Below are 27,438 nucleotides of genomic sequence, written 5' to 3' on the forward strand. Positions count from 1 at the left end.
GAGCTTTTCCTCTATGGTCAGGAACAAGACAGGGATATCCACTCTCACTACTGTTACTTAACATAGTACTGGAAGTCCTAGCCTCAGCAATCAGACAATAAAAAGAAATAAAAGGCATCTAAATTGGTAAGGAAGAAGTCAAACATTCGTTATCTGCAGGTGACAGGATACTCTATAGAGAAAACCCAAAAGACCACCAAAAACTTGCTAGAACTGATATATTAACTCAGTAAAATTGCAGGATACAAAATACACAGAAGTCTGTTGCATTCCTATACACCAATAATGAAGTAGCAAAAAGAGAAATCAAGGAATCAATCCCATTTATAATTGTACTAAAAACCATAAGATACTTAGGAATAAACCTACCCAAAGAGGTAAAGGATCTATGCTCTAAAAACTATAAAACACTTAGATAACAAGCTTCTGCACAGTGAAGGAAACAATCAACAAAACTAAAAGGCAACCTATGGAAATGGAGAAGATATTTGCAAATGATATATCTGATAAAGAGTTACTATCCAAAATATACAAAGCACTTATAAAATTCAGCACCCCCCCCCCAAAAATTAATAATCCATTTAAAAAATGGGCAGAAGACATGAATAGACATTTTTCCAAAGAATACATACAGATGGCTCACAGACACATGAAAAGATGCTCAACATCACTCATCATCAAGGAAATGCAAATCAAAGACACAATGAGATACCATCTCACACCTGTCAGAATGGCTAAAATTGACAACACAGGCAACAAAAGGTATTGATGAGGATGCAGAGAAAGGGGAACCCTCTTGCACTGTTGGTGGGAATGCAAACTGGTGCAACTACTCTGGAAAACAATATGAAGTTTCCTCAAAAAGTTAAAAACAGAACTACCTATGACCCACCAGTTCCACTACTAGGTATTTACCCAATGGATACAAACATACTGATTTGAAGGGGCACCTGCATTGTGATGGTTACAGCAGTATTATCAACAATAGCAAACTATGTCCATCAACTGATGAATGGATAAAGAAGATGTAGTGTATTTATAGACAATGGAATATTACTTAGTCACCAAAAAGAAGGAAATCTTGCCATTTGCAACAACGTGGATGGAGCTAGGGTGTATTATGCAAGCAAAATAAGTCAGTCAAAGACAAATACCATATGATTTCACTCATATGTGGAATTTAAGAAAGAAAACAGATGAATATAGAGGAAGGGAAGAAAAAAAAAGAGGGAGACAAACTATAAGCGAGTAGAGAGAACAAACTGAGGGTCAACTGGAGGGGAGGTGGGCCGGGGATGGGCTAAATGGGTGATGGGTATTAAGGAAGGCTGCTGTTGTGATGAGCACTGGGTGTTGTATGTAAGTGATGAATCACTACATTCCACTCCTAAAACCAATATGACACTATATATTAGCTAACTAGAATTTAAATAAAAATTTGAAACAAACAAAAAAGAAGATGTGGAATATTAGTCAAAAAAAGCAATTAAATCTTGCCATTTGCAAGCATGTGGATGGATCTAGGGAGTATTATGTTAAGTAAAATAAGTCAGTCAGAGAAAGACAAATAGCATATGGCTTCACTCAAACGTGGAATTTTTAAAACAAATGAACAAGGCGGGGGGGGGGGGGGGAAGAAAGGTCAATCCAGAAACAGACTCTTAATTATAGAGAACAAATTGATGGTTACTGGAGGCGGGGGTGGGGGTTAAATAGGTGATGGGATTAAGGAGTTGAGCACCAGGTGTTGTATGTAATGATGAATCACTAAATTCTACACCAGAAACCAATATTACACTGTATGTTAAGTAACTGGAATTTAAATAAAAATCTGTAGGAGAAAAAAAATGAATCATTCTCATTCTCAGTAGCAACAATCAACTTTGCATTTATGAAGGCCAACCAAACTCTACATCTATTTTGTGGAAGACTGACTTTCTCTGTATAGTTAACTTCTCAATAGCGTTTCTGTATAACCAAGTAATACAAAAAGGACCTAAGACATATATTATGTGTTACTATAATATTTTAGTGTTTACTTATAATGTACAGTAACTGATACACTGCTGAAAAGGAAGAAAAATACCGTGATAACTCATGAATAAGAAATTGATTTTTATGTAGTAACCATTTTTTTCATGCACTATAGTTTTTCCATTTTTCTTACACTACGTAAATTTTATGGTTTAGAATACTAACCACTCATATGAACAAGGATTTAGGAATCTACTAGGTTTAAAAGAAAAGAGAAAGTGGGCAAATAAGAATTAAATACACAAAGGAAAAATATCAATTCCAGAGGACAATTATATTTCTTTTAAAAGTAGCATGAATAAACGTCCATGGATCAAGAGAGACTGGATGGACCCCTGGACACCCAACCACTTTCTGCGAAGCAAGAAAGGTCTTGAACCACAAAGGTGTGCTTTTGTGCAAAAAACCAAAACCAGTTAGCCCTTTTCCATATCCACTTTCTATTTTGGCAAGTGCAGGAAATAGCTTTCACCATCAGGAAGATTTCTATCTCTCCCATCTCCCAGAGCTGTAAAGAGTTCTCCAGAGAGACACAAAACCAGAGAGGTCTTCTCCACGTTACAGGTGGGAAGCTCCTCCGCAGCTCAAGGCAAAGGGCATTAGAGTCTATACTCCAGGATCTGGGGGCCTTTCGTGGGGCACTTGAAGTGAGACACTAGAGTGATGAGTCTGAGTTACAAAAATCAGTCATTACTTTCTGTTCATAATTTCTATGATTAAAACACCAAATGAATGTGCTACTTGTGAAAATGTAACTGCTTATAACAACTTCTACAGGCTGATCACAGGGGACTAGAAAACGAGATCTTTAAATCCTTTCCAACTAGGAAATTCCATAATTACATGGGTAATTTGGGCTTTGGGCCTCCGAAGTTTTAAAAAAGTCACTTCAAAATCTAAAATTTTTATGACTAGAATACACAATGACTTAGCTACATCTACAGTCAAATTTGTATACATACCTCACTGAAAAGGCTTCCATTAACATATGAAATCCAGAGTTTCCAGAAGTTAGGCAGCTGACTTAAAACAAGCTTGGTCAACTTTTCAACAAATGCCACCCGGTGAGGAGTTTTGTATCTCCATGCTAAGGGGGGGAAAATACTATGAATATACTTTGAATCAAGAATAAAAATCGGTTGAATATATTACTGCTCCCCCACCTAAAAATGTGTCACACTTTGTCCCACTTTGGCTGTAGAGCTTTAATTTGCTGATAGACCAGTATTTCCTTTTCCACATCACATTACTAAAGACTGCCAGCATGGAGAATACACTTTAAGAATACACAGAGAATAAATACCCCGCTGTTCTCAAAGGGGCGTGGCAGATGGGGGAGTGGCAGACTGGTCAGGAGGACACAGAAGGAGAAGCAAGGAGCATATTTTGGGTTTTCTAATTTTTTTTTTAATTTTTTTTTTTTTAAGATTTTATTTATTTATTTGACAGAGAGAGACACAGCGAGAGAGGGAACACAAGCAGGGGGAGTGGGAGAGGGAGAAGCAGGCTCCACGCAGAGCAGGGAGCCCGATGCGGGACTCGATCCCAGGACCCTGGGATCATGACCTGAGCCGAAGGCAGTTGCTCAACCGACCGAGCCACCCAGCCGCCCATATTTTGGGTTTTCAACCTTGTCTTCAGGATGTTCTACTTCTCTTCAAAAGTCATGTCTTCAAACAGCAAAGTAAGGCAAAAACAGGGCAAGGCCAATTAGCCTTAAATTGAAGGCAAATATCAACCAGTTAGAAATGCCACTATATACGCACTTGAAAGTTCAATGATGACTCAAGTTATCATAAAGGAACATATTCAAGTATAATCGTATAATGAATAACTCTTCCCATAACAAAGAAATTTAAGAAAAAATAAAAATATTGAAGCCTCTTGGATTACATATCATTTAATACAATTACTGTAAGTGGGAAATAAAGTCTTATAGGAATAAGTTCATAGGAATAAAAACAAATTAGTAATTCAGTGAGCATTAATCACTTCCAATTTCTTCCCTTCTTCTTTATCACATTCTTTCCTGTTTCCTCCTTCCTCCATGCCCTGCTTCCCAGCTCTGCTGTTCTGTTACACAGCCTCCAGCAGGAGCAGGGCAGAGGTATTCCTACTGTCCAATTCACAGCAATGATCAGGAGAACCTCTGGGGTCAACTTCCAACTTCTATTCAGCAACTTCCAAGAAAGGTCAGATAAGGGAACTTGCATTAACTCCTTCATCAACTACCAACTTCCTTTCAAAATATTCCTAGGCAAAAAGTTCTGTTGCTATTATTACTGTTGTTATTCTAGTGGGGAAGGGTGGATTTTATTTATTTTAAAACAACATATGGTTAGAAAACTTAAAAGGTATATAGAACAAAATCTACATCCCACCTACATTCCCCATTTGCCTAGCTCCCAGCTGCAGCCATAAGAAACTGCTGTTATCTGGGCGCCTGGGTGGCTCAGTTGGTTAAGCCACTGCCTTCGGCTCAGGTCATGGTCCTGGAGTCCCAGGATCGAGTCCCGCATTGGGCTCCCTGCTCAGCAGGGAGTCTGTTCCTCCCTCTGACCCTCCCCCCTCTCATGTGCTCTCTCTCTCATTCTCTCTCAAATAAATAAATAAAATCTTAAAAAAAAAAAAAGAAACTGCTGTTATCAGTTGCTTGTTATTCTTTCTAACATGTCTTTTATATACACAAGCAAATATAAATACATATTCTCTCCCCACCCAAATGTTCTTTCACACAAATGAAAGCATATTAAACACACCATTTTGACACTTGGGCCTTTTCTCATTTAATAATGGATCCTGAAGTTTTTCCCTATTCGTACATAAAATAGTTTTTTCCCCACAGTTACACAGTACAACTGACCCTTGAACAATACAGGTTAGGAACAATGACCCCCTGCACAGTCAAAAATCCATGAATAACTTCTGACTCCCCCAAAACTGAACTACTAATAGCTTACTGTTGACCAGGAAACCTACAAATTATATAATGCATTCGATTAATACATATTTTATATATGTATTATATATTGTACTCTTACAACAATACCTTTCTAATTTTTTCAGTATTTCTAGGCTACATGGTTCATCTGAGAATTTTTTCAAATTGTCGCAGATCTCCAAAAAACTTTCTAATATATTTATTGAACAAAATCCACGCATAAGTAGACCTGCACAGTTCAAACCAGTGCAGTTCAAGGGCCAACTGTAGTTCATATTTTGTATGTATCATAATTTTTAAAAAATCCCTTTATAATGGACAAGACTGTTTTCAATGTTTTGTAGTTAAAATTAGTGCTTTAAAATAAATTTAAAAAATAAATAAAATAAAATAAGTGCTTTAATCAATAACTGTGCCTACCACATTCAGCACACGTACAAGTATCAGTGTAGAATAAATTCTCAGAAAAAGAACTGCTGGGTCCAAGAGTACATAGACTTTTAGTAAGTATTATTAAATTGACCTCCATGGGGATTCTTTACATACCCACCAGCAACACACATAAACACACAGAAGCTTCCTTATAATCTCACCAATGAACAAACCAAACACACAAAATTCCAAACAGTAAAAATCCGGGGATTCTGCCAACTGGTATCTCACTGTGGTGTTACATGGTCTTTTAAATTTTTATTGTAAGTGAGGTTGAGTGCCTACCTTCATATACTTAAGAGCATTCAGACTTCCAATCTGTGCACTATAGACCTCTTTACCTATTAGGTATATTAGCCCTTTGTCTATGAGTTGTGGGAGAAAGCTTTAAATTCAGTTGTCACATATGTGAAAGGCACGGTTCTTTATTTAAGGGTACACTGTAAACTGTACTTGTCTATTTGGCCAATATTTATTAAGTGTCCACTGTGTGCTAATCCTATGGCTATACCTTAATATCTGTCTAATATGCTCACCACTAATACTGAATGAACAGGGAAGGTCTCTGCCTTTACAGAGCCTACAATCGAACAATCAATGAAAGGAGTCCTAATGATAATGTGACAAGAGTCTAATGAGATTAGAGGTATTTTTCATCTGGAGACAGAGCTAAAACAGACAAACCACATACAGGTAAGCACTGTTTTCCAAATGGCATACAGTACCCTACACATAGCATAGGCCACAGCCCAGTGTATGATGGGCCAACGACAAAGTAAGAAATAGGACAAGAAAATCTAAAAACTGAAGCACTGGAAGACCTGCCTCATGTGGTAGCAAGTAGACTCATACATGACCTCTTCCCCTAAATTAGTGTTTCAAAGGTCTGAGCTCCTCCATGCAGCTCTATTTACAACTATTTATATAACCCTATTGTGAGAAACTCTTCTAATATCCTTATCTTATATATTCTTTGCAAAGCTTTTTTGCTGGGAAATCAAAGTGAAAACACCCTATGATGAACCAAGTCTCTGCTGGATCTGATGCTGGACAAGCACTTTGAGTGGCCTGGCTTATTGCATATCCATGTATTCTACATAGATACAGATATTCTATATAGAGAGAGCAGTAGGTCTCAAGGATCAGTCTGTCATGGGGCATCGCCTCCACTCCAAAGAAAAATAAGGAACATTGCCTTTTCACCAATGTAAAGGAAAATTTCATTTTAACCAACTGAGCCACCCAGGCGCCCGGAAAATTTCATTTTAAAAAAACACAAAATAAACAGAAATTACTCAGCTTCTCTCTTGTTAAATCCATTAATTAATAAGTATTCTAATTGAAGTGATTTTATGATAGGAAAAACAGTTGGACAAATATAAATAAAAACATTACAAAACAATCCCATAAGGCTTCCAAAAAGATTTCTTCAGCTGAATCTTTTTATGACAGAGTAATTGGTAAAATTACTTTGTCTAAGTTCACTATAGTACAGAGTGGTAATAGTGCAGCTAAATAATAGTACCAGATAATCATACTGAGCTGAGAGTTCTGCAATTCCTTAATGTGCTGGCACTCAATCATCAAGGTTCTTGGAAAACAGACAGGTCCCTGCAGCCTCCTGCCCAGTGACAGGGAATAATTTTTAGTCTCATGTTTTATTTGATCTTTTTATTACTAATGGATTCTTTATACCTATGTATATATGTATGTAATGAGAGTCCTATTTACCCATTCCTTCTACATCTACTTCATCCAAATTCTGATCATTATTTGAAAATGATTTTGGGTTTTATCTTCTTACTGAATTCAACATGTCTTAGTTAAATTCCCATATGCTATTATCAGTTACAGAATAACTTCAAGAGTTATTTCCTAAGACTGATGAAAAGAACTATTTACTATAAGCAATCTTCCTCAATGTTTCAGTTTCAAGTAATAATTTTAAGGAAATTAAACATGTATTTTACTTCTACTTCCAGCCATACTGGAGTAATAAAGATTAGATTCAACCTCCAGTTATAAACAACTAGAAAATTGGGGGCAGGAGGTAGATAATATAAACTATTTCAGACACCAGACAATAGGCAGCATAGGACTGATTCCCAAGGGAAGGGAAATGTATGATGAGCCCACAATTGCCATGGCTCTCTGTCTACAGACAATTTCTAGACAACACAGACAAAAGGAAGCATAACCTAAACAAAGCTCAATGGCCTTTCTGAGCTGGAAAGGAGGTGGAGGTGACTAGAAAATGTAGGAAAGAGTTCCAGAAGGAACCTACATAGAAGAAAAGCTCCAAAAATCTGTGTAAGAGTCCTCCTAAGTCTTTGCTGAGAACTAGGTCTGCATATATGGAGTCAAACTTCACAAAGCCAGGCAAAGAACAACCAGGGAATTGTAAGGTAAACAGTTCCGAGAAATAATACAGGGCAGGGAGACCTTCTAGCTCTGAACAGCCAGAGGGAACAGTCCTCATCAATTACCTGGGCCACTCAGTACAGACCCAAAAGATCATGTGTCAGTGGTCGGGCTAAAGTATCCCTAGAATGAAGGCTACTCAAGACCTGCTCTAGCAAACTAGCAAAAGCCTTGAACGGCTCAAACTTACCTGTAAGGAACTGATAAAACAGTCTAGCATTCCTTAAAGGAAGACAACAGAACTCAGATACTCAACACTGAACATTCACATGATGAGCAGGGAAATATGAACAATAACCAGAAACCAAGAGAAAAATTGTCAGTAGTAACAAATCCAGAAATTACAGAGATGCCCGAATTAACCAATAAGGACAATGTTCAAATATTTAAAGGAAAACATGAAAATAATGAGGGCAGGAAGGTAAGATATTTGTAAGAACCAAGAGGAATTTCTAGAGATGAAAAATACAGTATCTGGAATTTCCAGGTTAGACACTGCAGATAAAAGATCAGAGAAGTTGAAGGCATAGCAATTGACTCTATAATGAAGCAGAGTGGAAAAACTGGAGGGGAGGAGGAACAGGGAAAGAGCCTCAGTGATCTGTGAGATAATCTATTGGCCTACCATACATGTAATTGAAGTCCCAGAAAAGGAAATAGAACAGAAAAATACCTGAGAAAACTAAGGCCCAAAATTTTCTAAATTTGATGAAAATTTCCAGAATCTCATAAAATAGATCCAAGAAGTTTGGCAAAACCTAGGCAGGATAAATTTGAACTGTTCAAGATGATATAACTCATTTAAAGTCAAGACTCAATAATTCTAATTGATTTAAGCCTGTTAGCATGTCAACTGATGGTAGTAAATTACTTAAGGAGTGAGGTGGAGGGTTTTTAGACCTGCCATAATTTCCTACTAATTAAAAGAAGGAAGTATTGTTTAAAAACTCAGGTGGGCTGCACTCCAGAGTCAGATCCTGGAGGCCATATTTGCTTAGAGGGCTTCATTTGCTTAGAGGGCTACAATACACCACAGTATACAGAAGCAAGTAATTCTGTTCTCTCACTGTTTATATTAGTTTGATGGGCTTGGTAGGAAATGGGAACAGGACAAGAAGGAACACTGAGCCCTCCATTTAGTACAAATGAATCATCTAATTTTAAGGTGTTCTTATGATGGATATTCACTCATATTTATTAATGAAACCTTAGAAAAAGCCCTACTCCAATACTTGTAATAATATAAAATACTTTAAAATAAACTTTAGAGGTATTTAATATAAAGTAAGATATTTCTATTATCCTATTTGGATTTTTTTTTTAAGATTTTATTTATTTATTTGAGAGACAGAGAGAATGAGAGACAGAGAGAGCATGGGGGGGGGCGGTCAGAGGGAGAAGCAGACTCCCTGCTGAGCAGGGAGCCCCATGCGGGACTCGATCCCTGGACTCCAGGATCATGACCTGAGCCGAAGGCAGTCGCTTAACCAACTGAGCCACCCAGGTGCCCCTCTTTTTTTTTTTTTTTAAGATTTTATTTTTAAGTGATCTCCACACCCAATATGGGACTTGAACTCACAACCCCAAGATCAAGAGTTGAATGCTCTACCAACTGAGCCATCCAGGCATCCCACCCTATTTGGATTTCTTAGATCTGTTATTGAGGTTATAAATAACCAGTGACTAACAGCATTTAATTGGTACCCAAATGCATTATAACCAATAATTTTGTATCTCACACAGGTAAATAAACAGTAGGTAAATATCAACTTCAGAAAGTTAAGAAACGTAACATAGTTATAATGAGATGCTTTATTTTCAGGAAAAATTATTAGCAATTAATATATTATTAACCCTCTTTCCAAAGCAAATTTTAAAATGCATAAAAGAAGTGTTTCTTTGTTCTGACTATAGAGATTACTTTTGTTACAAATTTCATCTTAAAGAAATTCTCACAAAATATTTTCTGTGGCATATTTTTAAAAAGTCAATCACAGGAAAAATAAAACTAGACTTTAACTATGTATGTTGAATAAACATTCACCTATGAAGAAGGTTGGTAATATTTAGCAGCAGTAACACAACTAATTAGGAAAATTTCCAAGAGAAAAATGTGTGAAATTGCACAAGTACAAAGTTAAAAGACAAAGTGGGGGACAGTGAGAGATACTTACTGTCATCTCGACCAGATTGAAAGCTGCTGCCCCTCTTCAGTGATGCCGTCTGACTAAGATGACCCAACACCAAGAGACGGGTATCATTATCCAGATCCAACATGGGACTGTGAAGGCCTGGAGTACCTAGAAGAGAGGTGACATTTCCATTTATTCCATATATTCTTACTTAGTTGATTGATTTATTTTTTTTTGAGTAGTAATTCTTTTTTTTTTTAAATTTTATTATGTTAAGGTAGTCACCATACAATACATCATTAGTTTTTGATGTGGTGATCTACAATCCATTGTTTTCGTATAACACCCAGTGCTCCATGCCGTACGTGCCCTCCTTAATACCCACCACCGGGCTAACCAACCCCCCCTCCCTCCTCCCCTCTAAAACCCTGTTTGTTTCTCAGAGTCCATAGTCTCTATGGGCTGCTTCTCTGAGTTATTTCTTCCTCAATTGTTCCATTCTTTTAAATAAAACATTTGCCAAGCAAAATAAAAAATATTTTCTCTAAATAGCTTTTAAAAGTCATTCCCAACATGACAGATTCAGATAGGATTCAATCCATTACTCTGGCTTACTACAGAGATGTAACAAACTGTGAGAGAAACTCATGTATCATTTTAGAATGAGTGTTCAGCAAAACTGGCAGGGGCAAAGGTGGGGGAAGGTCTACAAACCTAAAAATCAGGATGAGAAATCCTTTTTTGAAAAACAACTTCACACTTGGAAGTCAGAGTTCTGACTCTCTTTTAATGCAGTAGATTTGACATTTTGCCTTCTATTGTTCATTAACAATTTTCTCCTATCTCCAAATCAAAATACTATCTTCTCAGGTTTAAGAGTTAAATATTATATCTCTGTCCACAATCACTGGACCTTCTGCAAATAACTCCCTCAATATATACTGAGTGACTGATATTAAATTACTCAGTAAGAACTCTATTCCTTCTTTTATAATTTAATAGAATAATAAAAGCATATAGATTTGTTTTCAGACGCAAAAGATAAAACATATCCGTGCCACTGATAACATTAGTTATTCAATAACACTGAACAAGGATTTACTGAGTACCTCCTATGTGCCAGGAACTATAGGCCCTGAAGATAAGGTGATGAATAATAGATAATGCCCCGCTCCCAAAGTATTTACATTCTGGTAGTAGAGGCAGAAAATAGAGCAATAAATAAATAAATAAAATACAGTAAAAATATGCCATGGAGAACCTGCTTTCAGGAGCTCCTCCTATCATGAGCCACTTAACATAATACAATATGAGCTATCTCCCTGTATTCTGACAAATTCTACTAAGGTAGGGTTTGTAGAAATAGAAATTAAATCGGACAGATTTTTTAGTGGAATAGAATTTTACTGAAGACATACTATGTGCTAAATGTTTCATTTACATGCATTTCTAAACATTAAGATACGACTTGTGTAATTCCATATTTTAAAACAACAAACAATTTATTTGTTAAAACAACAAAATAAATGATATGTGATACAGAGTAAGAAAATACAATGAAGAAATAATATTTTTATAATTGATTTTTTTCTATATTAAAGGCCAAGTGTGTGGAAGCTTTTAATGACTTATGACATTTTCCTTTGCAGTTTATACAGTTGCCACTGCTATTGATTGTAGAATTCAGGAAAATAATATCGAAATATCAACTTTCTGACATACTTTAAAAGGAAATATAAAGGAGCCCATCACAATATTTACATAAAAATTATAATATATATAAAATTTTATATAAAAAGGTGCAAGAAAAGAATGCTTTAATTTAAAATGTTACATGTGGGGCACTTGGAGAGCTCAGCAGGTAGAGCACCTGACTTGATCTCAGGGTCACTGAGTTCAAGCCCCACACTGGGTGTGGCGCCTACCATAAAAAGTTACATGTTACTCTTGAAGGTTTCAGAACTATACATTTTTTTAAAGATTTATTTATTTATTTGAGAGAGAGAGCGGGAGCAAGCATGAGTGGGGGGAGGGGCAAAGGGAGAAAATTTACAAGCAGACTCCCTGCTGAGCACGGAGCCCAAGCAGGGCTTGATTTCACGACCCATGAAATTACGACCTGAGCCAAAACCAAGAGTTGGGACAGTCAACCGATTGAGCCACCCAGCTGCCCCAAAACTACATTTGTATTAAGAAGGAAAGCACTTCCTAGTTTCCTAAAAATACATTATGTACCATTCCTACAAAAATATAATTATCATTATTCAAGTAGATCCTCAGAAAAATATTTTCCCTATAACTGATGTGTTTACAACTTTAATATAAATGGTTAGATTTTAAGTCATTTATGTAGTTTAAGTAAATCTTGAATTTTGAAACTGTTAAAGGACTGATTTATCTTCCCCTTTAATAACAGAAACTATATTAAGAATATGCTTTTCTTTTTTTAGAAACTATATCATCATTTTCTATAACATCAGGAAAAGAAAATTTAACATGAACTAATTTCCTAATTGGTAGTGTTGAATTACCATCAAGTATAGCACAGCACCAGGGAGCTAAAACAGCATATACACACTCTCAGGGCTGACCAGCATCTGGAACACATCTGCAAGACGCATTTTTGCGGAGTGACCAGAAGATAGCGCTTCAGCACCACACACATGCATAAGCCCTACAAACTCAACAGTGGGCATTAAACTCAGAAAGGAGCTTCTCTCTCTAACACGTTGCTCTTTTTTTGTTGTTGTTGTTAAAAAAAAAAAAAAGGTCTTAAGATCAGTTATTTTATAGGGAATTAGGAAGATTATCCTTTGAAGAGAGAATTAAAGAAAACATTTTAAATCTCAGTTGTCAGAAACTGTTTATTATCAAGAGTCAAAAAAAACCCTTGAGGACTCATACCCTCCTTTTAAACTTAAATTATATGACGTGGCATTCCTACTCTAAAAAGTTATTACAAATATGAAGCGGTTTTGATGATAAATAAGCATTACTATGAAAAGAAAACAGAAAAAGATGAGAAAAACTATTTCTTTAACATCAAATCAACAAAAGGCTTTAAAATATCTTACAAGAAATCAGTATATTTTCTCTTGATTGTTTTACCTCACAGTATGATAGCAACATCTGTTGATGTGTTTAAGAGACATATATACATTATATAAAACATATGGTTATTAAATGAGAATAATTAGGAAGTTTCATATTATCATGCTCTAACTTATGTGCAACTGAAATCAATGTTGGTGTGTTTTCCCTAACAACCTAAATTATCTGCCCCTTGATATCCAGCTGAGGATGGTATTCAACTGTATACACACAACTTTAGTTTTTTCATTACAATTTTAGCTTGTCATGGGACATTTTGCAGGTGACAGAGACTAAAGTTTTTGTAAAACTGTGTTTGTCTTTATCTTTCTCAATACTGCATTAGGTTCTGAGAGGTCATTTGTTTTCTTGACAGTAAATTTTCTCTAGAAATGAACAGTTCCTATAATTTTTTCTAGATGAAATTTTTTTAAAGCCTTTTATTAAATAAGATTACGGCCTTGATGAAAGGTTATAACTTTTTGGCTTCATTTATGTTAATACTAACAAGTTGTTTGCTATATTTGAAATTGGGGCAGGGATTAACCCAAGATTCTCATGGTTTATACAACTGGAAGGGGGTTCTGCAGCTAGCTTAAGCAATCATAATAGGCCAATGCTTCATGACCTGTAAAAATCAGGGCTTGACACAATAAAATTTTTAAAGTCTTTTTTGGGTGTAAAAGAGTGATTCCATGGTATGAAGTCAGAATCGGAAACTTTAAATCACCACTAAGAACAAAATGGAAAACATGTTTATTTTGCTCACTATTCCTACAATTTAGAACACTGATTAGTGGTGTTATCTAAAAAGTCTGCCTCTACACAGAGAAGCACATGTGAAAATTAAGCCTTAAATAGAAATTATATAAGGAAAATAATAAAGACAACAAAAAAGTAACAGTGAAAACTTCATCAGAATTTCAAAATACTTGTTATTATGGGATCTTACAGCTTGGTTATTTTAACGACGCTAATCAGGGTAACCAATAAATACACTCAAATGAATAAATGCTTATGAGATCAAAAGTATTTGGCTATAAACAGAGATATCTGGGGAAATCTGGGGAATAATTACAGGGTAAAGATTACTCAGGAGAGAAAATTCCATATAGGGACACATCCCATAGCATGAGAACCATCACTATAGTACTTCTAGTTCTAAAAATGCTATGTGGTGTCTGCAGGAAAAATGATACAAACAAAATCCTAGAACTAAAAGGGCGTAGCGATGTCTTCTAAATTCTACAAACTAGTGTTCGAGTTATGATTTTACCAATATATCATAAGAAAAGATACATAGCTTATCTACAGATGCCTGGAAGAAGTATCTTGGGGGAAAAAAAAACCTTCAAACACTTAAAAAAAAAACAAAAAACTAACGACTAAGCTTCTCAATTACTGACAAATAAGAATCCATGTTTTGTTTCTCCAGCTAAAGCTTCTGTAATATGCTACCAGCATTCTCAAAAGGAATTCTTCTAATTATGAGGATGTAGGAGAAACTTAACAGATTGTAAACAAATATAAAATTTAAAAAACCATTTCTGGAACACTCTATAAACAGAACAGAAAATTTGTTTTAATTAAGAGAAAAAGAGAAAATTTACTTTCAAAAGTTGCTGAAGTTACCTTCTACAGAACATTAATAAAACAATCCTAGTGACTTCACTAAGAGAATAAAAGCTGCAGTGTAGAAATAATCAAAAGTTTAAAATGTATTACCTTTCTAAAAGAAAATAAACTATCAATCTTTCACAATTTGCTCTTAACAAATTGAAACACTTGCTAATTTTTTCCAACTGTGAGGTTTCTACTAAATAAAAAGTCTTCAGCTTTATGTTGACCTATGGATCTCAAAAGCTCAAAACTTAACAGTTTACATTAAAACAATGATTCCTACAAAAACTGATAATGAAGTTTAGACTTTATAGAAAATGCTGATTATACCTAGTACTCCTAAGACTTCCAGGAAACCTTATCATGTATCAGTCAAATCCTTTCAACTCAACCTGTGCAAGTTTTCCCTATTTTAAATGCAAATAGCAGTCAACATTTAACAGACTCTACAACATAAAGGGCAGAAGAGACCTTTCTTAAGGGAAGCCTGCAGATGTGGAACCAGGTGAATAAGTTTACTATATTTTCTCATCCTTCGTGCCTCTTGCAGCAAGTTTTCTCACAGTCTACCATGGTGTGGAGAACACTGATCTATAGCCCCCGGACTCTCAGAAGGGCGGCCGACTTCCTTACTGCCCTTAAACACCTTTGAACACATTTTCCTGCGCACAGCGGGCCCTTGTCCTGCGCTGCAGCCCGACCACCCACTGTTGCTTGTTGACCAAACACACGGGGCCAGGAGTCTCCACAGACCCACAGGCAGGATGGGATTCCTTTCAAGCACACCACACAGAAGAATTTCAATGCCAAAGCTGGGGGGTGGGGGCGGACGTATCAAGACCGAATTACAAATTCCTCACAAATCAGACCTGTGTCAACAGATAAAAATGTTCTTTTTGATCTTCTTCTTCTCTCTATATTTAAAGTTCCTACAGGGGCATTTCCTCAATTTAAAGAGGGTCACTTAATCTAAATTAAACTAAGGGAGACATATTTAACATACTCTTGTTAACCTCACTTCACTTTTTAGAGAGTCAGAACTGTCCTAAGCAGGTTCCAGGCAGAAATTCTGGTGTATTTTAACATCATTCAAAACAGAGGAGGAAAATACAGGAAATATATTTTAAAGCAAAGTAAAAGAGGAAATATATTTTAAAGCAAAACCAGAGGTGTGAACTACGAGGAAGTATTTATTAGCTAACATTGGCTATATAAGCAAGAACCAGATATTTATAATAAGCTGGTTAGGTGAATACCAAAATAAAATTATTTATGTTTTTATTAAAGTACTGTATTTTTTTTGTAATTCTATATAGATCTTAGAGAAAACATGCTTAGAATATGTAAGCAATAGAATTATTACAAAATGATAGAATACAAAATTAAAATATTTATAATGAATATTTTAAAATTACCAGTTAATGCTAGCATTCAATGTGTGCTTGACATGCATTGTCAAAAATTTTTTCTCTCTTAAGGACAGGGGACATGAATTAGACATGAAATGGCTCCCAGCTGTAAGAAGTCTTCTTCCAGATGTACAGTAAGCCAAGACAGTAGAAAAGAACCAGCTGCTAGGATAAAAAAAAAAATTGGGAAAAAAAAAAAAGGTCCTTTTGACATAAGCCTTGTTGGCCTGTCTGATTTAACAAAGATAGACCATTCATTCATTGTAAGGTGAACTGAATCTAGTATAAAACAGAAGAAACAAGAACTTAATCAACTCTTTCCTATGATGTTTAACAGCTGTTATTTTACTATACAGATCTACAAATGAATGCTATGTTATTCATAAGTCCTAGGTCACTGACTTTAAAACACTACTTAAATTACTAGTATTAATTACTAGTCATAATTTTAATTTGGTAGCTAAAATTATCTTTTCAAATTAGATTAAAAAACAAATCTACAATCATATAAAAGCCTGCTGATCTGCATTCAGGTAATTAACACTTCTTATATAAACCTATACTATTTACAAACAACAGTGATGATTTCTAATGGTATGCATTGGGGCGCCTGGGTGGCTCAGTTGGTTAAGCGACTGCCTTCGGCTCAGGTCATGATCCTGGAGTCCAGGGATCGAGTCCCGCATGGGGCTCTCTGCTCAGCAGGGAGTCTGCTTCTCCCTCTGACCGCCCCCCCCCCATGCTCTCTCTGTCTCTCATTCTCTCTGTCTAATGGTATGCATTGTAAATCTAATTCATGGCATTCTGAACATGACCTGAGTTTTTTCTCTTTCTGAAAAAAGGACAAAGGGGAAAGGAAAATCAGACCACCACTTTGCTGAAGAGATGTTTTTTTATAGCTGTCATAAACTGATACTTCTATTTCTCTCTCTTGAATCTGCTTTCTTCTATACATCCCTTACAGCTTATAAATCTCAAAGCAAGTGAATAAAATCCCATTAGAAGCATTTTATCGTCCAAAGCCAATTAAAAAAGTACTCTAGTCACAACAAAAAAACAAGGGTGCAGATAAAGCTGGGGTTGTGTAATCTACATCGGAAGGGACTTAGGAAGAGCAGGTGGAAATCAAAGTAATTATCTCCTATCTGTAGTTGCTGCAGTTGTGCCTTTCCTTTTTTTCTTTTTAAATAAACTTCTATTATTCTGGATTCATACTGTTATGATCAATATTCAGGAGAGAAACCATGTTTTAAATCTCCGGAAAATAAATTTCATAAAAGAACCATCTTCAACCTCATTTTAACAACTTTAAACATTATAATTTTATTAAAATATTTAATATAGGTATAACAACACATTTTTACTGTCTTTTTAACCACGGAAATATTTTTGTAGTTCCATAAAAAATTTGATGAACCTGCTGCCCATTTCCTACAGAGGCTATACTTTTATCTAGAGTCCAGGAAGTTTACTTAATCCTACATTATGAAAATACCACAATTATATTAACTACACTAATTAATAGTGTATACACACACACACACAAATGTTATGTACACAAAGATCACAGCTGTAGTTTTTAAATATCAATAAAAAATAGTTTAGTTATACTGTGTAAATTCAGAAAATTGAATATAACTTATAAAATATATCTTATGCATGTATTTTACAAGCTTGAGTTGAAAATATAGCCTTTTATATCTTATGATCATCAGATAAATATTTTTATTTCAGCATGTAATTAATAATCTGCTCAGTGTGTGAAAAAATTGAAAGAGCAGATATTTAGCACAGTGCCTCTGTTCTTAATATTTTTTCTTCCATAATAGGTCCATACTGCAATGATTCAGAATAAACCTCTCCGGTGTTAACATATCTCTAAGTTTTCCAGAGAGAACGTGAGCCACATATAAATGTATTTTCTTCTGTTGTGTGACTCTTTTAAAGAATCTGTTGCTTACTTAAGCTATTGCTCCTATTCTAAATGTCTCCTATTGTGCCCCTATTGTAATATGTCCATTAGGGAAGTCCTGATTAAGTACATATCTGAAAGAAGGGAATAATTACTCTATGAGCAGGCTGCTGTTTTCCCTTGAGTTATTAGATAGAGCCAGTATGTATTTTAAGAGTTAAACTCATTTTCAGAACATAAACAAAAAACACCTTTGAAGGCTACCTTTAAAAATCCTGTTTGAGAATATCAGTAGGGTGCTAACCAAAGGCTTTTCCTGACAGGAAACCTGAAAACAGTCTAATTTTAGACCAGTTTCATAGGAATTTTAAGAGACGAATGACACTTCTTGTAAGGTGGTGAAAGTTTTCTGTGTGTAACAACTCAGGACACAGGGCTGCTGTGAATATAGGGAAGAGCGGCAAAATGGTTAACAATTCGGGGGTGGGGGGCAAACAAAAACAAAGCCTTCCTTTAGTATTTAAGCTAGGATGCATTTTTTGAATGTTAATCTTTATTCCTGTTTTTTTCCCCCACTTTGTCTCCCCTTAGAAAAACCAAAAGATCACATTTGGGCTATAGAGGTAGGTCACGGAAGAGTAGGGAGGAATACTTAGGGATAAACGTCAAAGCATGTTTAAGGTACAATGGTAATCTCTTGTTCTGTGCCCTAGTGTTTATAATCTGGAAGGCACCATTCTACTAGGTCCAGTATCTGTTATGACTATAAAAATGGGAATCCAGAGGAAGATCTAATGCAATGTTCATAAGAATATTAACCTTATGACCTCGATCTGCTAACAAATGCTTTATATACAAAAGAATCTTTCTTGGAAAAAAGGTGGCTTTTTAAATGTAGGATTGCTGTCTCTGAAAATCTATCACCATCTTTGCTTATGAAATTTTCTCTGAAGACCACAAGACTAAATACAATTAACATTTTTTCCCTCAAAAAACTGTGTAAAGGCTTTAAGACTTTAAAAAAACATTTATATGTTAATTAGATTTCTTAAATTCCATGCATAAAGACCAACCAACTTTACTTAAAAAGACATCAAGAAACCTTTTCCTGTCTGAAATATTTACAGTCTATCTATTTAAAACTGTATTTTATTTCACAGGACTGTCTCAGTTCTTAACCATTGTTCTGCTGCCTGGGGGTTACTTAAACAATTACAACCAGTGTTAAAAGTCCAAGTGCAGATAATCTCAATAGAGGAATTTAACAATTCATTCTTTAGGTTTAGAATGCAACAAGGTTTCATTTTGAAAATAAGATCCTGGGGACATCTGGGTGGCTCAGTTGGTTAAGCGGCTGCCTTTGGCTCAGGTCAGGATCCCAGGAAACTGGGATTGAGTCCAGCATCCGGCTCCATGCTCAGCAGGGATCCCGCTTCTCCCTCTCCCTCTGCTGCTCCCCGTGCTTATGCTCTCTCTCGCTTTCGCTCTGACAAATAAATATTTAAAAAAAAAAAAAAAAAACTAAAAAAAAAAAAGAAAATAGGATCCTGAGACTACCTGAATAAAAACAATGACACTTCATAATGAAGGGCCAGATGAAATATAGGCACTATCTTCATCATGTTCATCATATTCAGAAATCCTGTTTCATGAAATATTCGCTCCTACAATAGAACACAGAAAACCTGCTATCTTACCTCACATCCAGAAGGAGTACAGTCTGGTGGAATGGGGAGAAATCTGAACCACTTACTACTTCTTTTTTTTTTTTTTTTAAGATTTTTATTTATTTTTTGACAGAGAGAGAGAGACAGCGAGAGAGGGATGCAGGGGGAGCGGGACAGGGAGAAGCAGGCCTCCCTGCTGAGCAAGGAGCCCAATGTGGGGCTCGATCCCAGGACCCTGGGATCACGACCCGAGCCGAAGGCAGACGCTAAACGGCTGAGCCACCCAGGCGCCCCTGCCACTCACTACTTCTGCCCCTATTTAGGTCAAGAGGAAGCTGGTTATCACTCTCTGAGGTACCTTCTTCACATGCACAATAGATCTAAAGTCATCAATTGAACTAGACAATATCCCAGGTTTTTTTCCATTTCTAAAATGACATAACTATAAGAAGATATCCAATAAAAAATCCAAATAATATTTAGGAGCCCTACCCCATATTACTTTACACTTATATATAGACACTCAAATATCAACTAAGAGTCCATCATCAACAACTGGCTTATACTCAGCAAACTTCTAATTAAGACAATTATACTATATAAATACATACACATACACATACCTATACTATATATGATTATGTTACCTGTGTAAATGTAGCAAGTGTATATTAAAGAGCTAACATGTGTCCGATAACCTATATACATGCATTAAAGAAAATAACCAGAAGAGTAACTAAGTGTGAACTGGCCACATTGGGCCATATTTTACTAGTGTATAATTTTTCCATTCTCGGAAACACACGTTCAGTTCAGTCTATACTCGTGCCACATTTCATGTCATTTGTCTTTGCACTGAGTATAAGTTAAAAAGCCATGGTTATCAATGTACTTAGAAAGATTCTTGGATATGATAAACACTCCCTGAATTTTGAAAACTAACTATTTGATATTAAGAAATTATTAATAACTTTTAGGTAATGATGATGGTATTTTGGTTACAGTCTTTAAAAAGCATGTTTATCTCTGAAAATTATATACTGAAATAATTATGAATGAAATAATGTGACCTGCTTCAAAAGTAATTCAGGGTGAGGGAAGGTAAGAAGCAGGTAAGGGTACAGATAAAATAAGATGAGCTATGAACTACTACTGGGTATTTACCCCAAAGATACAAAAGTAGGGATCCGAAGGGGTACGTGCACCCCGATGTTCATAGCAGCAATGTCCACAATAGCCAAACTGTGGAAAGAGCCAAGATGTCCATCGACAGATGAATGGATAAAGAAGATGTGGTATATATATACAATGGAATATTATGCAGCCATCAAAAGGAATGAGATCTTGCCATTTGCAACGACGTGGATGGAACTGGAGGGTATTATGTTGAGCAAAAAAGTCAAACAGAGAAAGACATGTATCATATGACCTCACTGATATGAGGAATTCTTAATCGCAGGAAACAAACTGAGGGTTGCTGGAGTGGGGGGTGGGGTGGGAGGGATGGGGTGACTGGGTGATAGACCCTGGGGAGGGTATGTGCTGTGGTAAGCACTGTGAATTGTGCAAGACTGTTGAATCTCAGATCTGTACCTCTGAAACAAATAATGCAATATATGTTAAAGAAAAATAAAAGAAGAAGAAGAAGAAGATAGCGGGAGGGGAAGAACGAAGGGGGGGAAATCGGAGGGGTAGACTAACCATGAGAGATGATGGACTCTGAAAAACAAACAGGGTTCTAAAGGGGAGGGGGGTGGGAGGATGGGTTAGCCTGGTGATGGGTATTGAGGAGGGCACATTCTGCATGGAGCACTGGGTGTTATGCACAAACAATGAATCATGGAACACTACATCTAAAACTAATGATGTAATGTATGGGGATTAACATAAGAATAAAAAAATTAAAAAAAAAAAAGATGAGCTATGAACGGATAACTGTCGAAACTAGGTTAGGCACATGGGAGGTTATCTTATCATATTTATTTGGAATTCTCCAAAATAAAATCATAAAAACTCATTCTGATATGAGCTCAAAGAACACACCAATTTTCCAATTAAAAGGCTATCTATGTTAGAATTATCTATGCTGTTTATGATAGTATTTGCTGACACTAAAAGAGAGCATGTTCTTCTGAATGTTGGAAGAAAAATTAAAATATAACCTATGAATATGTAACTAATATATTCAGGAAATTTACAGTGTACTGTTTATGAAATCTGTGGAGTAAATTCAAAGAGCTGTAAACTGTTTTTCTTTCCTAATCAAAAAGACCAACTTATGAAAATAACTTTAAGTTCATCACTAACAAATGTACATTCTTTTCATTATTTCATAAGTGATGAGCAAGTTCTTCAACAAGCATTGTCAGTGAATTAAAAAGATAGGGCTCCAGTTACACATAAGCTTTCATCATTTTTTTTCCAGACATACTCATTTTAAACAGTTCTGGATGGATACATACAGCAATACATAACATCAAGATGGCAGGGAAGGAATCCATCAGGTATCCATTTATCTTCAAGAAAGATTCAGACCTTTGGCAATGGAGTATTGGTTACATTTCAGGTATCGATGTGACACTAAGATATATGAAATTTCTTTTTTTTTTTAAGATTTTATTTATTTATTTGAGAGAGAGAGACAGCGAGAGAGTGAACACAAGCAGGGGGAGTGGGAAAGGGAGAAGCAGGCTTCCCGCTGAGCAGGGAGCCTGATGTGGGGCTTGATCCCAGGACCCTGAGATCATGACCTGAGCCGAAGGCGGTCGCTAAAACCAACTGAGCCACCCAGGTGCCCTTAGGATATATGAAATTTCACGGTACTTTTCCAATTTCAAGTAGTCTATACGTTGCTCTTGCTCTTTAAATCCAAACTACCTATTGGGTATCTTCCCTTGCATGTCAGACAATGCCAAATCAGTCTGTCCAAACAAAAGGAAAAAAAATGTTTTTCTCCTCTATGCTCCCTAACTCAATGGTGCCATCATCCTAACTAGTTGCTGAGGTCAGGTATCTGGGAATCATGCTTGACCCCTTCTTCCTCCTTCAATCACCAAGTCCTGTCAACTCCAATTTCTGAACAGCTCTTGAATCCGTCTCTTTCTCCACATCCACCATGTCCATGGGAGATGAGATGCCTGAATCACCATAGCAGCCTCCTAACCAGCTTTACTGTTCCAGTCTTGTTCCCACTCATCCATTCACTACATGGATTAAAAAATAAGTCTCAGTGGGTCTTTCCCCTGTTTCAGACCCTTAATGGTCAGCCCAATGTCCTCTGGATCAAGTCCAAAGCCCTTGAAGGGACTAACAAAGTCCATGCAAGACCTGGCACCACCTAACTCTAGCCTCCACTCTCGCCACTTTGTGAAATGAACTCCAGCCACAGAGAATTCAGTAGCCATCTCTTGCTTGAAGCCCTGTGCACATTCTATTTTCTCTTCCTGGAATGGTCTTTATCTCTTTCCTTTTCCCCTCCTCTATTTCAACCAATACAGATATCCTTCAGATCTTGGAATGTCACTTCTGTGACCTCAAAACTCTGAATCAGATGCTGTTCCTAAGTGCTACCACAGCAGGAGGAACTTCCCAGGCTTAGAAAGTAACACTGTATTCTACTAGTCCACTCTACTTTTCTTGTCCATCTCCTCCCCACCCCTACCCCCCGCTATTTTATGTCTTGTGTGAGCCAGGCCCATCTGCCATACTGACCACTGAATCCTTAGCACCCAATAGTGGCCAGCACACAGCAGGCACTGAATACATTCAGTATCTGTGGGATGATAGAATTTTACAAATAAATGTTGATAAACCTGCATGTGAATGCAGCTGTGACTTCTTCCTTTAAACTTACTTTACAGCCTTTGCAAAGGTTGTTTCTTTTTTCAGACTAAAATTGTCCCAGCAGGCTACTTCTCATTCTTCTAGCTCTTAGAGAACATAGAGCCTTCTCTGAGACACCTTCCCAAATGGACCATCTAAAGCATTCTCCTCAGTTCTCCTCCCTCAAAATATTGTGATTTTTCTTTATATCACTTGTCAACAACTTTGTATGTAGTTAGGTAAGTGTTTAACACCATAAGGGCAGGGACCATGTCTGTTTTATTCACCACTGTCCATCTGTACCTGGCACATGGTGGGGCTCAACATATATTTGATGAATAGTGAGTGGACTACTACCATGTATTAAAGACTAATATTTCTACCACATCATGTTACTTCCCATAAAAATTTAACTATTCCTTAAATCAAACCTTCGTCAATACTGGCTGTCAACCATAAAAATACAGGTATCAAGAGAGTTTTCTCCCTTAACCTGTTATTCACTCAGGTATAATGCTGACCAGTGGCAAAAACAAAAACAAAATAAATAAAAAACAAGTACAGATACAAGAAAATTAATTAATCATCCCCTTAATTATTAAGCATTTCCAAAGTACATTAAATCGACAATAAAAAATAGCATAATGACTAGAAGAGAAGCAGCCTTGCCTTTCAAATCTTGTACATATCCCTCTTTGCAGCTGTGCATGAGCTGAAGGATCCACCTGTGTTGGGCGCCAATACACTGCCAAGCAGGATCACCCAGCGCGTGAAGGTCAGACAGGTACCTGAAAAAGCAAGGCCAAGAATGACAAAGTAGGCTTCTGTAGAGCCATGAGTAAGGACAAAGGAAAGGTAGCATACTCTTAAGTCATTACCTTTTTTTTAAGAAAACCTAAAATTTTATCAATTAGTAAAGCACTTGTCAACATCAGTCTTCAATACTTAATTCTAAATGAAATATATTCAAATTTCTTTTTACACAATTAACAATAAAACTATATTTTTAAAAAACAAGGACTTTATAAAAAGACAACCAAGAAGACAAAGACAACTTGCAATGATCCTAAATACTTAGTGTGGATTTATCTTTGTATCTACATTTAGTTCACAGAGTATTTCCATACTTAGTTCTCAGTCATTACAGAAAACACAAGTAGAAGCCAGCAGAGGACACCTAGTGAATATTTTTTTGATTTCAATTGTTTTTTAATTCCTTTCTGGTCTGAAAAATGGCCACTAGATGGCAGTGTGACATTATTTTTCTATGCAACCTAATCAGGCTATTTTATTACATAAAGAGATTTGGTGACAATAAGCACCTCTAACATCTGAACTCTATTTTCATGACTAAGAAAACATTTCTCTAGAAAATATAGTATAGACAGGCATTTTTCTTAGTTTTTTAAATAGTTGCTGAAATATTCAAAGTCTTCTTTGTATATAAAATATTCAAACCCGGATTGAAAATTGAAATATATTTCAGTTGAAAAATTTTTGACAAATATTATTCAAGATTTGGCCCTCAGCCATCACAAAATATATAAACATACAGTAGTCCCCCCTTATCCACAGGGAATATGATCCAAGATCTTCAGTGGATGCCTGAAACCACAGACAGTACTGTACCCTACATATACTGTTTTTTCCTATACATACATACATACCTATGATAAAGTTTAATTTTTAATTTGGCACATAAGAGATTAACAACAATAACTAATAAAAAAAGAACAATTATAACATAATATATGGTAGTAAAAGTTATGTGATGTGAATGTGGTCTTCCCTCTCAAAATATCTTACTGTACTCACCATTCTTGTGAGGATGTGAGATGATAAAATACCTAGTGACGAGAAGTGAGGGGAATGATGGAGGCACTGATATGTAGCACTAAGCTACTACCGACCTTCTGACTGTACTTCAGAAGGGGGATCATCTGCTTCTGGACCGCAGTTCACCATAGGTAACTGAAACCACGCAAATGAACCCACAGATAAGGAGGGACTACTGCAGTAAGTTAAATCCAATTAAATCAACTCCAAAAGTTGAATTTATTGTCTTGACATTATTTTTAAACCATAAGCTATCTGTTGTTTTGGGGTTAAAGATTTTTGTTCAATGATAAATTTTAATTAATGGCCACAAGCTGTGACCTCTAGCCAAATTCTAATCACTGAGGGATACACCAGATGCTTCTCTCCCACGTTCCTCCAGTACTAGGTATTTCCTTACTCACAGACATCTCAATTAGCCGCTAATTAGAGGAGAAACATTTTGTAGTGAGTTAGCAATCAATAAACTGTTGAGACATCTGACATCACATTTAGGAACTATCCACCCTTACCTTTACAAGCTAATGCAGACAGCCTGGGCTCTAAGCAGAGCTGGGCATTTGATCATCCTGCAAAAGGGCCCCTTAAACAGTGGGGGTTCACACTGTACAAAGATGCCTCAAAGTCGGCCCAAGAGCTGGACCTTTTACCCCTCCCTGTCTATTTATAGGCTGCAAATAGGCTGTATCTGTGTTGAGAAAGGGACAAATCAATTAACAGCACCCCAAGAATAAAACTACAGTCTAACAAAATACATTTAGCCTGGCATAAATATTGCAACCCAATATGATTCCTCCTCTCACACAAGGCTTTTTTCATCTGGAATATAAATATGACAAATAGTACATTGTGTCATTTGTTTGCAAAAACGTGATTTTATTCTTTCTTGTTGGGGATAATTTGTCTTAGCATTCTCCTTAGAGAGGTTTATATTGCCTCCAAATACTTCTACAATACTTTCTCCTAACACTTTCACTCATATAACATCCTCAGATTTAGTGTTAGTAGTAAAGTATAGGAATACTGTTAGGAAAGCTGCTTCCTTTTAATTTTTAAACTACTGAATAGGAATACAAATGGTCCATTACAAGAACTCAATTTAGCAAGAGAAATCAATAAACTCTTTTAATGACTTTTAAAATCATACATTTCTTTAGTATGGTGACTAGGTCCTTGTAAAATTTAACAATAATCCCTTATATCATCTTATTAATGGGTATTACATTAAAAGAGTTTTATAAAGAATGATAGATGTGTTCTCTTGGAAATTCTACAGTGTTGCAGTTCAAAAGTACAACCTGTGGGTAGGCTTTTCCTTGGTTAAATGACTTAATCCAATAAATTTCTTTTCTTTTAGTATGTAGTTTAACAAAGTACAATTGACCCTTGAACAACATGGGTTTGAACTGTGCCAGTCCACTTATATGTAGATTTTTTATAGCACTGTACTGTAAATATATTTTCTCTTCTTTATGATTCTCTTAATAACATTTTCTTTTCTCTGGCTTATTTTATTGTAAGAATAGAGTATATAACACATACAACATACAAAATGTGTTAATCGGCTATTTACATTATTGGTAAGCCTTCCAGTCAGCATTAGGCTATTAGTAGTTAAGTTTCAGGGGAATAGAGTTATATGTGGATTTGTGACTGGGCAGATGGTTGGTGCCCCAACCCCCACACTGTTCAACAGTCAACTGCAGTTTCATTTCAAAAATTTTTGTTTAAAATATGGTACATGTTACTATTTCTTCTAAAACTATGTATCAAAGAAATTTGACAGCTTTTTTAGAGGGGAAATGTAAGAAATGCTAATTATGGCTATGATGAGCACATACTCAATATTTTAAAATTTAAGCATTATACTCTTAAGCCATATTCTGATATGATTTTTAACAATTACTAGGGATAGGATCACACTCATATGGAAAGAAGCATATAACATAACTTCACCTCTCACTAAAGCTACAATAAGGAGAATGAAAATAATCAAAAGTTTTTAAATTAGACAAGACAGTAAACCAAAGTGAAACAATACAGTAGTAATTTGATTTTCAATCACACCATGCATAACTTCAATTATGGAAGAGAACCAATAAAGATATACTTTGCTTATGGT

General features: G+C 36.0%; 1 protein-coding gene across 1 annotated transcript in view; it reads right to left on the reverse strand.

Moving 5' to 3' along the window:
• The window catches only part of EXOC2 (exocyst complex component 2), a 274,184-nt gene that overhangs the window by 132,926 nt on the left and 113,820 nt on the right, over positions 1-27,438 (reverse strand). The window contains exons 12-14 of the mRNA XM_044917676.1: positions 24,150-24,268; positions 10,003-10,128; positions 2,997-3,121 (exon numbers count right to left, since the gene is read on the reverse strand). Coding sequence (XP_044773611.1) covers positions 2,997-3,121; positions 10,003-10,128; positions 24,150-24,268 — 370 coding nt within the window. The remainder of the gene's footprint in view (positions 1-2,996; positions 3,122-10,002; positions 10,129-24,149; positions 24,269-27,438) is intronic.

The sequence above is a fragment of the Neomonachus schauinslandi genome, chromosome 8 (assembly GCF_002201575.2).
Source record: "Neomonachus schauinslandi chromosome 8, ASM220157v2, whole genome shotgun sequence".
NCBI classification, from domain to species: domain Eukaryota; kingdom Metazoa; phylum Chordata; class Mammalia; order Carnivora; family Phocidae; genus Neomonachus; species Neomonachus schauinslandi.